This window comes from Pyxicephalus adspersus, chromosome 4 (genome assembly GCF_032062135.1).
Source record: "Pyxicephalus adspersus chromosome 4, UCB_Pads_2.0, whole genome shotgun sequence".
NCBI lineage: Eukaryota > Metazoa > Chordata > Amphibia > Anura > Pyxicephalidae > Pyxicephalus > Pyxicephalus adspersus.
Genome location: NC_092861.1, coordinates 154,425,192 through 154,442,474, shown reverse-complemented (window position 1 = coordinate 154,442,474; position 17,283 = coordinate 154,425,192). Strand labels below are relative to the sequence as shown.

At 39.9% G+C, this 17,283-nt stretch overlaps 1 protein-coding gene across 1 annotated transcript in view; it reads left to right on the top strand.

Moving 5' to 3' along the window:
• GNMT (glycine N-methyltransferase) overlaps positions 1-13,549 on the top strand; it is a 31,521-nt gene extending 17,972 nt beyond the window's left edge. The window contains exons 2-6 of the mRNA XM_072410056.1: positions 8,446-8,573; positions 8,648-8,761; positions 12,035-12,177; positions 12,255-12,373; positions 12,931-13,549. Of these exons, the coding sequence (XP_072266157.1) occupies positions 8,446-8,573; positions 8,648-8,761; positions 12,035-12,177; positions 12,255-12,373; positions 12,931-13,102 (676 nt within the window). The 3' untranslated portion in view covers positions 13,103-13,549. The remainder of the gene's footprint in view (positions 1-8,445; positions 8,574-8,647; positions 8,762-12,034; positions 12,178-12,254; positions 12,374-12,930) is intronic.
• Positions 13,550-17,283: the final 3,734 nt, after the last annotated feature.

The following is a 17,283-nucleotide window of genomic DNA, read 5'->3' as shown; positions in this document are numbered from 1 at the left end:
ATCATATGGTGCACACAGAATCCAATCATTTCACCCTCCAAACCATCATATGGTGCACACAGAATCCAATCATTTCACCCTCCAAACCATCATATTGTGCACACAGAATCCAATCATTTCACCCTCCAAACCATCATATGGTGCACACAGAAGCAGGTACTTTTACCTTTCAGGATCTCCATGTGGTACACACTGATATTGGTCCTCTCACCTTACAGGAACATCATTTGGTAAACACAGAAGCAGACCCTCTAATCCCCCAGTATCCTGATGTGGTATACATAGTAGTAGTAATTTTACCCTTCAGAATCTTTACCTGGTATGAACAGAAGCATGTCTTCTAACCCTCCAGGATCATCACCAGGTGCACACAGTATCTAGGCCAGAAAGAGTAAAAATAGACTGTAATGCACCCACATAGTATTTTCATATTGTCTGTCTTGCACAATGCTTTATGTCCTACTTGAATCATATCAGTCACCCACAGAATAGCTCCACCAGAAACCTTTAGCTTGAAAGCCTGCACCTCAGATATTAGAATTAGAAGTTGTTGTCCACATGAACTAAATAAGCACCACCTTGTACAGTATGTGGACATTATATTTCTCTGACCACTGCCATAACTGTCTCGTGTCACTCAAGTAGAGGGCAAGATTTCTCCCACTATATCTGCTACAGCCTATGTGATGTTCCCTTAGAACTCCTAATTACTTATGTCTGTCATGTTTGACGGTTATATATGCAATGCAACCATAAAAAAGTTCTTGCCATTTTATTGCTGAGGTTTTTTTTACCCAGGCTTCCCCAACTTTCAACCAATAGGGCAGCACTGAAAGTAAGTAAACAGGAATCTATAATGCTGTTTGATAAATTTTTTTTTATTTTTTTTGTTACATTTTTAAATTAGCAAACACAGAACATTAGATATTGTCTGTAACCCCTTTAATAACATTGTTATGTCAAGTCATTATAGTTACATATAGTTACATTGTTAGCATCTAACACCATAGAGATATGCAGATGGTCCAGTTGAGGGAGTGTAGAAAAAAGGCATAAAAAGAAAGGTGGAGAGGGGACCGGGTGGAGGCGAGGAGGGAGGCCAAAAAGGTCACTTTCCATTCCTCCCCAGGTCTTAGATCTAGCAGTACAACTGCACTCCTGTAAGTGCCTGCTGTGAGATTCCAGGCCTGGAGTGTGTCCCTGCCAGTTTATGTAGGTCCCACGGGGCCAAAATTGCTTCATATTTGTCAAACTGATTTTATAGTCGTGCTGACAATTGCTATATTCTTTGCACTTCTTTCACTCGTTTGTAAAGATCAGTGATGGTGGGGGGAAGTGGGGACTTGCACTTAGCTGTAATAAGACATCTGGCCGCCATCAGGACGTGGGTGAGTAGCGCAGTTATAAGTTTAGGAAGGCTTCTAACTGGTACATTAAGTAAATGAGTCACCAGGTGAGTGTAATACTTATTTCAGCTGGAAGAGACATGAGATTGTTAACCTCTTCCCAATACTGTGCTATACCCTGACATGCCCAGACAATATGATACAGCGTACCCACACAGGTAACACACCACCAGCAGAGGTTGCTACTTGAAGGTAAGTTGTGTGCAGCTTATCTGGATAGGGGTACTAATGCATGAGTATTTTGTATGCATTCTCTTTATATAGGGTGCATATTAAGCTTTTATGAGTATATTTTCCACAAATCATTTGGGAGTTCCTGTCCCAATCTAGCCTCCTATTTGCACATATAAGGGTGCTTAACAAAGGGGATTGCGGGTTCAATATTCAGGATTTAGTAAATTTCTGAAATGAGCCCCCTTCTAGATTGGCCCCCTGCGCACACTCTTTCAAAAGGTCTGGGAGCCGAAAAGTCCATATTCCTAGTGACGAATCTGCAAATAACTAAATATAGCAGTAGATGAGAGCTCATATTTGTTTAGCAAATCTGTAAAAGAATAAAGTTCCCGTGTAACCGGGCTTTGCAGCTTTCTAATAAGCCCCATTAATTCCAATCAACATGTATATTTTGCCATTAAACAAAAACTTACACTGCTTCTTCATGCATTGATAAGGTGCTTGCTGTTTTAGGGAAACTTCATTCTTTCCAAAATTGCTGTATTCCTTGCAGGTGAGACTTTTCATGAAAATGCTAGATGTTTAAAGGCTGCTCATTTCCTCAAATCTTGCAGGTATAATCTATGGAGCTTCTTCGTCTCTGTATTGTCTGTTTCCAGTATTTGGGTTTTATGGCTTGGAACTCTAATTTAGTTGATGCATTCCGGTTCCTGACTGGGTATTGCCTGCCTATCAGTTCTAGCTCCAGACGTCTTATTCTAATTTTCTAATGCTTCTACAAGTATTATTATGGACTTGTCTTTAGGTAACCACTGCTGCTCTCTCCAAGTGCTAGATTATTAGAATACATTAAAAAGTCATACATATAAACCTGAAGCAACCAATCACCATCCTCCACTGTTCTGCCTGCTCTGATGAATCCTGAAATATGGTTACCACACTTTTAAGTCATTTTTCTTCCATATGTATCTAAAACCTTTCCTATCCCAAGAATGTATGCACTAACGGATTATTTGTTTAGCTTAAAATTTAAACATGAAAAACTTGCAAAAATTCTGTGTGAATGCCTTTCATTTTAGTTTCTGTTTCTGGAGCAAATTTGTCCTAATTCAATCTGCAAATGTATTTGTGAAATGGTTTGTGACATCTGTGTAACCTTTACTCGCACAGTCTTCCTCGATAGGTTGCTTTGATACAACTATTGGCAAATCGTTTGGTTGGGTCCATGTTTTGAGTTCAAGTGTATATTGGCCATTAGTTTATCACTATGGTCTGACATTCTGGTAAAATCATTTTTGATTCCTGTATACTGCTCCACCAGCAATTAAAGTAGAAAAAGTCATTTATGGACATTGTATGCTATTAGTGCCTGTAACTGTTGTAGATATTTAAAGGGGATATCAATACCTGTATATAGGCTGCTGTTTGTAAAATACTTTTTGAAGCACATGGGTCATTAATATTTGTTAAAAATTGGCAAATCAACTACAGGACCCATGTGACCTACCAAATTGTTTTCTTTATTTTGAAAAGTAAATTATTTGTGTACACCACTGTGAGATTTTACTGCTATGAAACTGACAATACCCATTTGTTGTGAAAGACATTTATAATTTACTGTAGAGAAGTTCCACTCTTCAATGCAATGGTTTTTAGCTTCTATGATAATATTAGAGGAAGAATTACTTTTCTTCTTCCTCCTGCACTCCAACCATATCCTCAAATGCCCGATGATCTGGACTGTGGACGGTCCCTGGACATCATCCAGTATAGTGCAACACTCATAGATTTGCATTGGAAGGGATTATGTCAGTGGTCAAAATAGCAAATTGCAAATGGGTAAGATTTTTTTGTGGTGGGGGGCTTTAATAAAATAATAATACCTGTCTTGACGCCATTTTTTAATTACACTCACTTGTCCTTGTTTTATTGCGGGCAGCACCATCTTCATCCCGTTATTGTCCAGATTCCAGATCTTCAACCATCTTGATTGCCCAGGCCAAGATGATGCATAGTGGGATTTTATTTATCCCCCTGGGCTGCTGGGATACCCAGCTTTATATATTGAGACATGCATGCACAATTTGGTGTACTCTAAAATAGAAAAAAAAAGAAATTGAATGATGAACAAGCAGGTAAGTATTTTTTATTGCAAAATGGACATAGCCTGTTTCTTCTGCAATAAAAATCTTGCCCGCTTGCAATTTTTCATGGGGTAACAAGAGTCTGATGGGACTTGGTATTGTTTTGAGGTAAGGTTTACTACAAAATGAAAAATCAACTCTTTCAGAGGAAAAAGGCCAATGTCAGGAGAAAAATACATTTGATTGGAGTTCAGCTTTAACAAAAAATGTAAATAGTTTGGCTGGCCCACAATTTAGCTCTTTGAGTGTCCAAACTTTTGTTAGCCTCTTAAAAAGACCTGAATAGAAAATAGGAAATGAGTTTGGCAACCCTGCTGTAGGGAGCTTGAATCTTTCAAATTTCAACACATCAACTGATAAATATGATATTATGAGGAATCCCCCCACGTCAGGGCTGGTGAGCATTTTACATACTGCCAGGGGTGTAGTTGTAAAAAAGAAGAGGGGGAGCAGTACTATCCATGGCGAGCCCACATACACATCATTGTTATGTAAATGTGCCCGCCCCACTACACCCCTGCCTATGTATCACTCAAAGGGGAAGAAACTTCCCCCATAGTGATGTCATGATACCAGAACCCGACCCGAGCAATTCCATTTGGGAGACATGGTCCGGGCTGTGGCTGGTGCCGCTAACCTCCAAGGTATTCCTTGCCAAATAAAAGTGGGCAGGCGTGCCCATTCCTGAAAAAAGTGACCACAACCTCACTGCCAGTCTAAACATAGCCTAAAGGGCACACAGGAAGTGTGGAAGGACACGGGACAGCCTTCAATTTCTGACATGATCATCATTTTCTTTTGGTATTTATGGAATCAAATTCTTGAAGTTAACATGATTAATAGTGTAAATTTTAAGTATTACCTCTGGAAATGAAGTATACAGAATCCAAAAAATGTTGTGTAGCTGTGCTTGTCTATGGTTGTGTCCTTATGCACACACCATGGGCTTCTCTTGCTGTAAAATAGCTTTAGATAATAGATTCCTACAAGTCCTGCCTCCTCATGTACACATGGAGTTTGTACTGTAATGTGGGGACGATGGCAGATTCTGTCTGGCATCAATTGTTCTTCCTACTTTAGATGTCACATTTGACTGACACTACCAATGGCTGAATTTAGGGATCAGGAAGAAATAACTGAAACCACATTTGGCGCATAAAATAAAAATTCAGTCCACCATCGCACTATGAACTGTATGTATTCCAACCTGATTGCTAATAGAATTTGCTTTGTTCAATTTGGGGTTTTGCTGGGCTTGCTCATATAGGTGAATGTGTTCATCTTTTCCAGTATTGCTGGGGCTCTATTCTCACCCTCCGCCCCAGGATTACTGTAACCCGCAGTTAGATACAGAGAACTGATGCTGATCCTCCACTTTGTCTTTACATTACTGACTTTATGTGCTGCTGGGTTATCATTGTTAGAAATCGCTCTTCTGATTCTTTTCTTGTCATGCAGAGGAAGCTCACACTACATTCCTAAAATGTTCACCTGCTGGCAATATCTATGTAGAAATAATTCCTAACAATCAAAATGTATCCCCCCCTCACCAGACATATTGGGGCAGACTTACTACAAGGGGCTGACTTATTAAAGCTCTCCAAGGCTTAAGATAAAGCTGCTTTTCCTGCTTCCAGTGATCTCAGGTCTCTTTGTTAGAAGCTCAGGAATTAATTACTCTAAAGTGCCTGCTGCTACAGACAGCAATAGGAACGGGGATATCCCTTTAACAGGTGCCAAGCCGCAGATACAGGGAGTGCTAAGGACAAGAGGGGCCCCGCAGGCTGTAATAATGGCAGTACTTGCTGCTCCTCTACTCCCTTGCCTATTACCAGTGCCCAACCAGAATCCCACCTTGCCTGTCATTTACCTATGTACAAGCTTGCAGCAGGAAAGTATAATGGAGGACCTGCTTAGATGCATTTATTGCCACATGGCTTAAGCCCCAGCTACCCCAATATTATTTCTGCCACTGAAACCAACAATACCACTTCAGTGAACCATCAGGCTAATGTCTGTCTAAGTTAGAGCAAAATAAAGGGGAAATGTGTCTCACTACAAGCTAAAAGCCATGATACAACACTAACTTTGTTGACCAAGCCCATTTTTTAGTTGTGCCCCTGACTGGCTGCTTGTTGTTAATACTATTACCTGACACTCCTCCTGACAGCATGCACACATGAGCCAGCTCCGCCCCTCGCTCTCCATTGGACCACCTTACCAAAGTAACCTCCCTCACCATACAGGTGTTCTTTTTCTGTCCTAGCTCCAGGGTCAAGAATTTGTTTCCCTTACCTCTCCTTGGTTCTTCCTGATGATGTTTTTTATTAGGATTCAGTTATTCTTTAATTATACATACCTGTTCATTATCCTGTGGTATTTGTGGGAAACACCTTGGATGTTTTTTCTTGATTACTTGTACATTTTTTAATCATTAGATGTTAATGAGTGAAATTTGCTAAATAAAAGAGTGTTTTCTGTTGTGGGATAAAATCCCTCCAAGAAAGCATACCAGGAAGTCAAAGCATGCTTCTGCCCAGCTCAGTCTACAATGCCTCTAATAGAGGGTATGACCCAAAGGATATGTCTCCATGTAGGCCATTGTCAAGGGGTGCTAAGGCTTCCTTAATGAAATGTGCAATTTGGCAATGCAACCAGGCATTTATCCCACTGACCATCACACAAATGTACTGTGATCTGTGGATTGTGTCAATGGTTCCTTAAGACTCACAAGTTTGTTTCAGGGTCTGCCATTGAAGTATGCTGGGTGTGTGGCACAAAGGCCTTGCTCTTCAAACTTATCTATGCATCTTGCTTTAAAAAAGCAAATAAAGATAAGGAAGCACAACCAATATGTCGGCTCCAGATACTTCCTAGCCTGGCTATCAAGTACTATCTGTTCGGCAAAGGGATAAAAGTCCTGTAAAAAAGCATCTCAAAGACACCTGGCCTCTCCCAGTCCTATTAGTCTCTCCTCTAGAAGAGGACGAGGGGCAAGAGAATGTTCTACCTGTGAAATTACCTAGATAAAGAGGTCATGTGGCGCAAGAGCATTACCATCTAAGCGGGTGTGTGCTAAATCCATTAAAGAAGCAGACCAAGATAAAGAAAGTGAATCGGGGCTAGTAAGAAGTAGCTGGTCTTCACCTAAAGAAGTTATATAAGAGGAAAGTCCAATTCTTTATAGTTTAGGATCCTCTGGGTCAGTGTCTAGGCAGAGACTTTAAGTGAATATACGACACAACAGGTCTGCTTGTTGCCCAGCAGTAGTATTAGGATTGGTGTCACATTGTTGATGGCAGATAAACATGTCCTACATGCTGCCCAGATCCTATATGGAAGAAGGTATACAGAGGATCACAGGGGGCAAGTTGCCAGGGTTGGCGTAGGCATCAGTAGCTCTTTTACATATCTGTACAGGAGGCAAGAGATTTCCTGTCAAGAAATTTGTTAACCCTCAGTAAATAGAACCTAAAAATCCTAGTTTCTGTAGTTAGTCTAACAAGAGCCCAAGGAAAGTCTTTTGAGGGTGTATCCATCCAGACGTCGAAGATAGAAACTAGTTTGTCCAGGTTTCCGGGATTTGGAAAAGCATGGTGACACCCTGTGTGATTTCAGTCATGTAACAAGGTTGTCCGATAGAATTTTTGTCAGGCTCTCTGAGATCCTGTTACGTTCAGAAGAGATTCATAGAAGAGCAATGCACTTCTATTTTATGTGCAAGGAATGGGACAAACAGTGGTGCTGCTTTCAAATAGAGAACAAGAAAGAGGATTCTACTCCAAGTAATTCCTCAGCATGGAAACACTCATTTTCTGAAGGTTCTCAAGAAAATGAGGAATATTTTATCCATTTACCTTCAGAGAAACAATGATTTTATAGTTGTGAGTGTTCTAGTCAGCCTCCCTATTGGTCCTATATGGAGCACAGCAGTATCTGTGGCAGATTTTGCATTCTGGGGTTTTTAATACCATGAGGTATGCTTACATGATGAGGGCTTAATTCTGTTGCAGGAAGTCAAGAGACATTCAACTGGGGAAGGGGCAACCTTACTGACTTCATTTACAGAAGTATCTACGGAAGTGTTATGTAATTAACCAGCTGGAAGTCTTCCAACATTTAGCTTTATTGGTTGGCGCTTCAGCCACCTTGGGGCTTCCATTTGACAAGTGGCTCTTTCTAAGGGGTAACTTTGTTTCTGTGACGTTGTTTGTTGTTTTCTTCCCTCCCTTTATGTTATTCTTTGTTACATTCCATTAGTACATGCCGTCAGGAGGAGCGTCAGGAATATGGAAAATTGTTGTCATACTTACCTGTAATTTTCCTTTCCTGTAAACTCCTCCTGATAGCATGTTTCCTTCCCTTATCCTGTCGTAAGCTTGTTACAGAACACCTGTATAGGAAAGGAAGGTTACTTTTATAGCTTTGGTAAAGGCTTCCTGTGGAGAGAAAGGGGCGGAGCTTATCTATTTGTACATGCTGTCAGGAGGAGTTTACAGGTAAGGAAAATTACAGGTAAGTATGACAACAATTTTCCATAATTCTGCTTTTTAGTTATATGCAAATACTTGAGACCATAGGTCCACATTTAGTAGCAAAACTGTACAGCAGAGCCACACCTTAGTAAAGCTGAGATCATTATTAGGATCTATGTCTTCATCAGTTTAAAAGTTAGCAATCCTCAGTGAAGTTCTCACTAATGACCCTTTCCCGCTTCTTAGTGTGGATTCGGAGATGCTGGTGGAGGAAGGATTCTCAGTGGTCAGCGTTGATGCCAGTGATAAGATGTTGAAATATGCTCTGAAGACCCGCTGGAACCGTAGGAAGGAGCCAGCATTTGATAGATGGGGTATGGTCTGTGCTCTGCATACAGTGAACTCTCTGCCATGTCTTGTGTCCTCATGAGCTCTATGTTTGTTTCAGTGATTGAGGAGGGTAATTGGCTCACTTTGGATCAGGATGTCTCTCCTCCAGGAAATGGGTTTGATGCTGTAATCTGTCTGGGGAACTCATTTGCTCATCTTCCAGACTTCAAAGGTAAATGGTTTATGTGCAATGCAGACAAAACTACTCAACATACCCTATCTGCTGCCCTCCAGACCTGCAGTGTGCACATCACCAACTAATCAGGAACACAAGGGGGAGAGTAAAGTACTATCTATCTCCAGTAGCAACCTTCACAGACATTGTACCATGAAGCTGCCTGAACTTTAGATGTAGATTGATACAGCACAAGTTGTTGTGAGGCTTCTAACCCATCATAGTCATATTTATTCACCAAAATAGTAAAGGAACACTGAAGCTACATTTCCTATGCAATCAATCTGTTGTCCAGAAAGCATCACTGTTGTTTAGTTATTAATATTATTATTTTTAAACAGTATTTATATAGTCCCAACATATTAGGAAGCGCTATACATTAAATAGGGATTGCAAATGACAGACAGATACAGACAGTGACACAGGAGGTGAGGACCCTGCCCCGAAGAGCTTACAATCTAATAGGGGGGGTTATGGAATGGTGAGTGAGTAGTAAGGGTTTAAAAGACAGAAGACTACCGGTAGACAACTTTGATCAACAGTGCAAAAGCAGAGGAAAGATCTAATAGAAGGAAAGAAAAGTTGACTTAGAAGTGATTTAGCTCTGATGAGGTCATTGGTCACCTTAGTAAGAGTTTTTTCAGTGGAATTGGCAGCTAGTTGTGCCAGGTTTTTGTCTAGGTGTATCAGAGGCTTCTTAGACTTGCTTGGCTGCAAAATGACCTCCCCAATGGCCGCAGCAAGACTCCTGTGGCTATATTTGAAAGCCTGCTTGTACATAAATCACATCAGCAGTGAGTCTACCATATCCCAAACTGTAAGATTACACACAGAAGCTGATAAATAGTGTAAATATTTATTTTAATTATCCAATCATTGAATAATTTCAACCTACTAATGACTTCCTTCCTCACTCATAACCTCATCACACTCACGGATACAAGACTTCTCTAGAGCTGCCCCGACTCTCTGGAATGGTCTCCTCGTCCTATTCGGCTTGCTCCTACTTTCTGCTCATTTAAAAGAGGACTCAAAACCCATTTTTTCAAACTTCCCTACCCGTCTTCTTCTGTCTTTTGAAAGCATCACTACTTCCCACCACTACATATCTCCCCTCCTATTGTGTGTGAAATTCCCCCACCTACTAGATTGTAAGCTCTTCGGGGCAGGGTCCTCTCCTCCTGTGTCACTGTCTGTATTAGTCTGTCATTTGCAAACCCTATATAATGTACAGCGCTGCATATTATGTTGGCGCTATATAAATCCTGATTAATAATATTAATAAAAATTTAAAAACATAGTTTACGGGGCACCACTGGGAATGTGTTCTTGCTATGAACTCACTGTGCAGGAAATACTGCAAAGTGGCAAAATTATAGTAATGCAGTTACTATTTTTTGTAATGCCAGCTCTTGAAAATCACACTATTGCTTGCCATAAATGTTTTAAAAAATTCCTGATCCTCTCCACTTTTGCATATCTACAGCACCAGGAGCTCTGTAGGACTGCATGCTTAGTGGACACACCGCTCAGAATAAGCCATATAGGAACATTATTGTCACTAGCAACTCCTACTGAAGAAGTGAATTGCAGACACCTAATAGTTTTGATACCCGAGTAATCTTCAAAGAGCCCTGGAAGTCCCAAAACCCTTTGCTATGATGTTAAGAAAAAAGTTCAACATTCAACCTGTCTTCTCTGCTATCTTTTTGTTTAAAATATTAGGTTGGCACAGCAGCAAGTAGTTATGCACAGGGTACTGGAACAGGGCTGAATTTTAGATTTACATTGAGCAGTCCAAGGTTTTGGGACTTACAGACAACTGTAGAGATAAGTTCCATTTTTCTGTCTCTAATTACCTGCACATAACACTTTGTTATGACATTTAAACTACATACACACCTGCAATAATTGTCGTTGGAAATGATCTTTCACGACTAAGGACTGCGCAATGCATGAATGAGTGCTGTACATACAGCACCGTTCTGCTCTATGGAGAGGGGAGGGGGAGAACGATGGAGGGGCACCCTGTTGCACTCTCTTCCCCTTCACTTCCATTAGGATCATTTGGCGTCCATCGTCCGTGGATCCGCCAGGACGGTTGTTCGGGCAATGGCCAACGAGCGCTGTAGACACGTCAGATTCCCGTCCGATATCGGCCCTAAGCCGATTATCAGACGACAACCCTTGGACGTGTGTACCCAGCCTTAATTTTGTTACTGTTTACTTTTATTTTTCTTTAGATGCTCTTCCAGGCACAGCACCATGATAGCTAACATTGCTGGAGCTAACAGTAGGACAAAATGTAGTCATTATTTAGGATATTGAAGGGAAAGAGTGAGAAAACAGACTTTTGAAGGCAAGGTGAAAGATAATAATTGGTTTAATGTGATGTGCTCAAAGTTTACTTCTAATAACTGAACACTATTAAGCAAACATTTTTCAGAGGAGACAAAATTAGTGGTGTTACAAAATTCTAAACCGTCACATTATTATACAATGTCCAAGGAGACAATTCAGGATCTGAAATACCCAATGCGTTTCCTCGTTAGGCTTCCTCAGGGGATTGCTTGAGATTGTAGTAAATGTATGACCACTGTGAAAAAGTGAGGATAAAAACATCTGCTGAATAACCACATCCAATATTCCCCAAACAAAGGGGAGAGGGGAAGGTTGAAGTAATAGATTCCAAGTAGAAAATGAAATTGAGTTTTTGTCAGGTTGACTGAAGATTAGTGATTGCTGAAGAGAGTAAATGCTTCTTGAAGAAAGGTTGTAAGAAAAAATGGAGTGTTTGGATGTAAAGAGGAGGTGTTAATGGTGGAGGGCACTGCACAATGAATAAAAGATAATGGGGGGGGGGGTACAAAATGAACATGAATAATGATGAGAGGCAGCTAGTGCATAAAATTGGGGATATCCTTGGTGGTACTGATAGAGTAATTTATGATGCACAGCAGATGGTGGAATAAGGAACGCGAAGCCGGCAGTAAGCCTCCTGGGACTGTTTTACATATATTCCATAGTCATTATTAAATAAAAAATAAAGGCCAGTAGGCTTGTGGTGGCTGACATAATAATGATAGGCAGGAGATTGAAGTATAGTATTTGGAACTGCAGTAGTTTATTAAACTTGGATCTTCTAATGCCATTTAACTTTTGAAGCCTCATTTTTGGAACATAGAGGGGAGTTGACAGGGTTAGGGGAACCCAGTTTGGCATATTAGAGAAATTAATGTACTCTCACCATTCACTTTTTTTTTAAATTAGGAGATCAGAGTGACCAGCGGTTGGCACTTCGCAACATTGCAGGAATGGTCCGACCTGGAGGAATAATGATTATTGATCATAGAAACTATGACTACATCCTGAACACTGGCTGTGCTCCTCAAGGAAAGAACATTTACTACAAGGTAAAGAGCCCTTCCACAGGAATCTACTGTTACTAAATTTGTTTGTGTGACAGAATTGTGCTTCCATGTCTCCACAGAGTGACTTGACTCAGGACATCACTACTTCGGTTCTGTGGGTGAATAACAAACCACACATGGTAACACTGGATTACACAGTCCAGGTACCGGATTCAGATAATTCCCAGCCAGAAGTCAGGTACTGAAAATGATTTAAACTTGCAATAATAACCCTGACAAAACTTGTTCATGAGTGATTTTTTCATATACATTAAGGAAAATTTGGAAGTACAGTTAGGCATATAGATAGCATTCATCATTGACCTATTGTATAGCTTAGTATTTGGGCTGCAGTTTTTGTAACAGATTTAAGGTTGTGCTATTTCCAGTCTTATGGTCGGTAAAGTCTGACCACAGCACCGTCATTTGATTAAATGCAATCAATACTCACTGGCATATTGGACAAAATGTCTATATTGGGGTTGCTTACATAAATAGGCAATCAATTCCCCATCTAAGACAACATTGGAGGTAATGATCAGTTCAAATACTAGGCCTAGGGTTTCTTTCCTTGTCTAACTAGGGACTGACAGCTCAGAGAAATAATGGGCCCATTGCCAGGAAAACTCTGGAGTGCGTAAATATTATTATTCTGTTTTCATAACTACTATTTAAGTTAGATATTTTGTATCTCATGCACCTCTAAATATGTTCAGGATTTGTCAGTGTTGTCATCTTGAAATTCTGTTTCCACAGCAAATTCCGCTTGTCGTATTACCCTCACCAACTGCAGTCTTTCTCTGCCCTGCTGCACGAGGCTTTTGCGGGTCAATGCGAACACATGGTGTATGGAGACTTTCTGCCCTTTACCCAAGGCCAAGACAATGATCCATGTTACTTCATACACGTTGCAAAAAGGACAGCGTGAACTCCAGAGATCTGACCAGTTGGAAAAAAAACATCAAATCAACTTTAAGCCATTAAGCTTTTTTCTCCTATTAAATTATGAAATGTATGAGGTTCATGAAGTAACAACACTGGCAAGGCGACATTGTAGTGAAAATGAAATCATTAGTAATTAAATTGGCTTCTGTGGTTTTGGTATCTTGTTATGAACCTGAGCATCATGTATGATAATACATAGTTTTGGCTATGCATGTTTTACACAATGCTTAAAAGAGAAGAAATAATTGTTTTTCTTTATAAAGCACCAACATATTACATAGCGCTGTACATGATATAACTAATTGGGGTAAATTACAAAACAAATTTACAAACAAAAATGATTGAAATGTAGTACCCAAAACTAGACCCCATGTATTTCAGAAGTGGCCTTACAAATATTAATTTAATAAAATACTAAATTACTATTAAATGGTTTTATATCTTCTTTATTTCTCACAATATGTTGCTTGCTTTTGCAGCTGCTGCTTGCCATTGATAGGTATTGTGTAAGTTGGTCTTAACCAGTAATGCTTGGATTAGTTTCTTTTTAGTATGAAGAGGAAATGCTCCACCTGTGTACCAGGTACCTAACCTTAGATTTTTAACATGAACATTACAGAATTCACATATTCTCTACAGAATTGATGCGGGGGTCTTCCTGCGCTCCATGACCATATTTCAGTATAATGAAACAACCTCAACAAATGCCCCGCCCCCACATCCTGTCCACCTTGAAGCACTACCCCACCCACTGTGGGCGGAGATCTGGACACGAGAATAGACAGAACTGGTAAATCATCCTACCTGTCCAAATGACCTTTTGTGGGTGTGCTCAGGTGTCATAAAGCATGTGAACAAGTGTTCCCTCCTCTCTGCATTGCCTGATCCTCACTTTGGGGGTGCTATTTAAAATCTTACATGGCAAGAAGCATTGGGGTGGGGTTTTCTTGTTCCAGCGAAATCGGGGGTGAAAAGGAAGTGGTTGGTTATATGTGACAGGGTAGTGCAGTATGATAGGTATAGTTTTTTTTATCTTGTGTTGGTGCACTTATGTTTGCGGTTTTATACACCTCACCATTCCAAAAAAATTGGGGTTCAGAGAAAGGGAGTGGAGTGTTATGTAGGAGCAGGGCAGCACATTTTTATAGCTATTTTTTTATGTTGTAATGACTCCATAGGGATGAAATTTCAGGGGGAGTTAGCCACAAGTGTCCCCCAATTGAACCTACATTTTTTGTTTCCTATGCCTGCTCATTCAAGATAAGTTGGGGTTCAAATGAGGGAAGAGGGCAGGATAGCATATTATGAGAGTTACAGTTTTGTGAGCTGCCAAGCATAAATTTAATGCCCCCCCCCCCTTGCTTTGTAAGTGGTTCTGGGATTACCCAGTTTGGATGTTCAACATAGGGCTTCTGGGGCTTTTGAAACCGAACCCCCAATGTTGTATTTTTAGTAAAAGTTTGTATACTTGTGTTTTGGGAATTCATTAAACAAAACAGGTATTAGAAAATCTTTGGGAATTAATTATTCCACATTACATGGGGCTAAAAATGCCAGTAAGAAGCTGTTTCAAAGTTACAGATTGGTAATATTGTGTTGTGTAAAAAACATAAATGTCAAAAGGTTTGGTGCACTTTTACCAGTACAGAAGCAAATTTAGGCTCGTCAACCTTTTGTAGTTATTTGTCTGATTTTAGGGTGACAATACATGACCAAGTGTGGACAGCAATCGTCCAATGCCGATACTTTGGCTGATAGCTCATAGGTGTTTTGCTTATGTGTGGAAGACTGCTTGAGGGGTTCACAAAATAAGTTATAATCAAAAAGTCTATTTTGTCTTTTGTTACCCAAAAATGTCTGGACTATCCCAAGCTCAAATTCTTAATGTAAACTTGACAAGTACTGAAAACAATCTGAAATATATGGTGCATTTCAATGGGATCTTGAACTGGGGGTAGAACTGTCAATTATCAAAGTAATTTATTGCTAATAATTTTCATTCACTATGTTTTGTACAGTAAGTATGGCTGCTCAGGAGCTGTGTCCGTTTCCTTGCCACTTGGTTTACAGACAGAACACAAGCAGAGCATATTACTTATTATAGTTTGGGAGGTCTACTACAACTGAGGGAGCTCAGCAAAGATTGAGGGTTGGCTCTCATGTTCTTCAAACAATCGCTTATGGACAGCAATTCAGCACTTATAAACCTGCTCTAGGCTCATGGTCCAGGCCTGTTCCTCCCATTTATGTCACGAAATCCATTAATACAGACTAGAAGTACACAAAGTCTATAACCTGCAGAATTCCACACCAGTCATCTCTCTTCATGTCTGCTTCTCCTGCTCTATTTGTTAGCCTCCCATCATCAAACCAGACACACTTCTGTCACTGGAAGAATTATCATATAAAAAGAAGATCTCCCAGACTGTTGGAGCATCCAAGAATGTTAACAAAAGCCTCAAACTTTAGTGCTATAGAACAGACTGGAGCAAGGCACCATGACTTCCATATTGGGTTCTAACTTTTTAAATGCTCTAAAATGGATAATACAAAGATCAGAAAGAGTGGCAAGTCCTCACACAGACCTCTAAAATAACACCAGCAATCCTCACAGTCTACAGGAGATGTTTGTGTTGGAGAAGCCATGCCAAAGAAAACACGGATTAACATTTTCATCTGACCTTCATAACAAGAGCTCACTGATGTGAATAATATTCTGATGGTAGAGAGTAAATATGGATGACCATTTTATTTGTGTTACCAAGCATCAGCCTTGCGGCCTAGACATTTTTTTTGCAACAATCCCAAAATCAATCCCAGATTTATAGAATACCTGAAAAGTAACCAGAATGATATCATGTATATCATGAACACACACATAGAATAGGAATTCCTGCAGAAGTCAGGTACAGACTTGTTTCCTCGCATCTCATCAATACAAGCCTCTTTGGCAGAAAACATTAAGGTCTATATGGGGAGAAACTCAGTCCCGGAACCCATTTGTAATCCAGAAGAATTGCCTGTGTGAAAGGGCTCCGAGGGGAGCTGTAATTATAAACATTACAGAACTTGGATGGTACCAGGGTACTGGTTCAGTCAGCAGAATGAGATTCAGTGAGCCAAGAAACTGCTTTCATCACAGCCTTATCACACAGGTGTTTGCTTTGTGACACAATCCATTTATTAAAAATCAGCATAGCTAAAGAAAAAGAGCTATTATGGGCCACTATATGATAGTAGGTATACATTGTGTACAGTGCAGCACGCACAGTCCATCAGGCTGCACAGCTCTTGGGATTGGTGTGGGCTTTGCTGAGTGGACAGGCCAGTTGAGGTCCTGACCCAGCTCATTGTCCAGCTGAAGCTTCTAGTCACACAGATGAGGGATGCCGATCAGAAACAACCGGCAGCAAGAACAGCAAACCAATGTGTGGCTCCAATTGGTGAGTGTGTGGGGCACAGCTGCTGCAGCTCCTCTTCTCTGTAGGAACCTAACACTATAATCCTATATGATATCTGGGGGGGGGGGTAACAGAAGGTAATAATAACTGACTGTCATTTATGCTGTGCAAATATTACTCCTATATATTCTGCTGTTAGATAGTTCTATATTGTACAGGGGTACTATTTTATGTATAGGGCAGTAATATTAATTTAGAAGGATAACAATTTTTTTTTCTACAGAGATCATACTCCGGAGTCTTGTGCAGTAAAAATTCCAAATAGTACAGATATAGAAAAAATGTATACTTCATAGATGATATTCTTATGTACTGTGCATTATTCATATGAAATGATAATATATATATAGGGAGTAGAGTAATATTTTATGCTGAAGGTGTACAAAACCAATATAGTGCTGTATAGTACTAATGTATGCCAAAGAGGTAGTATTAATACACACAAAGAGTATATTACTACTACATGCTGTAGGGGTACTAATTTTATATACAAGGGAAAGAGTAATTCTATTTTTTGTAGTAATAGTAATGGAGATATAGAAATACTTTATGCTAAAAGGGCAATAATCATATATACTGTGCAAATGGTAATACTATATATTGTAAAGGCAATATTGTTTTATCCTGGGGTATATTATTATTATATGATGCTTGGGTAACAATCCCATATATATCATCAGATTACTGTAGGGGTAATCATATA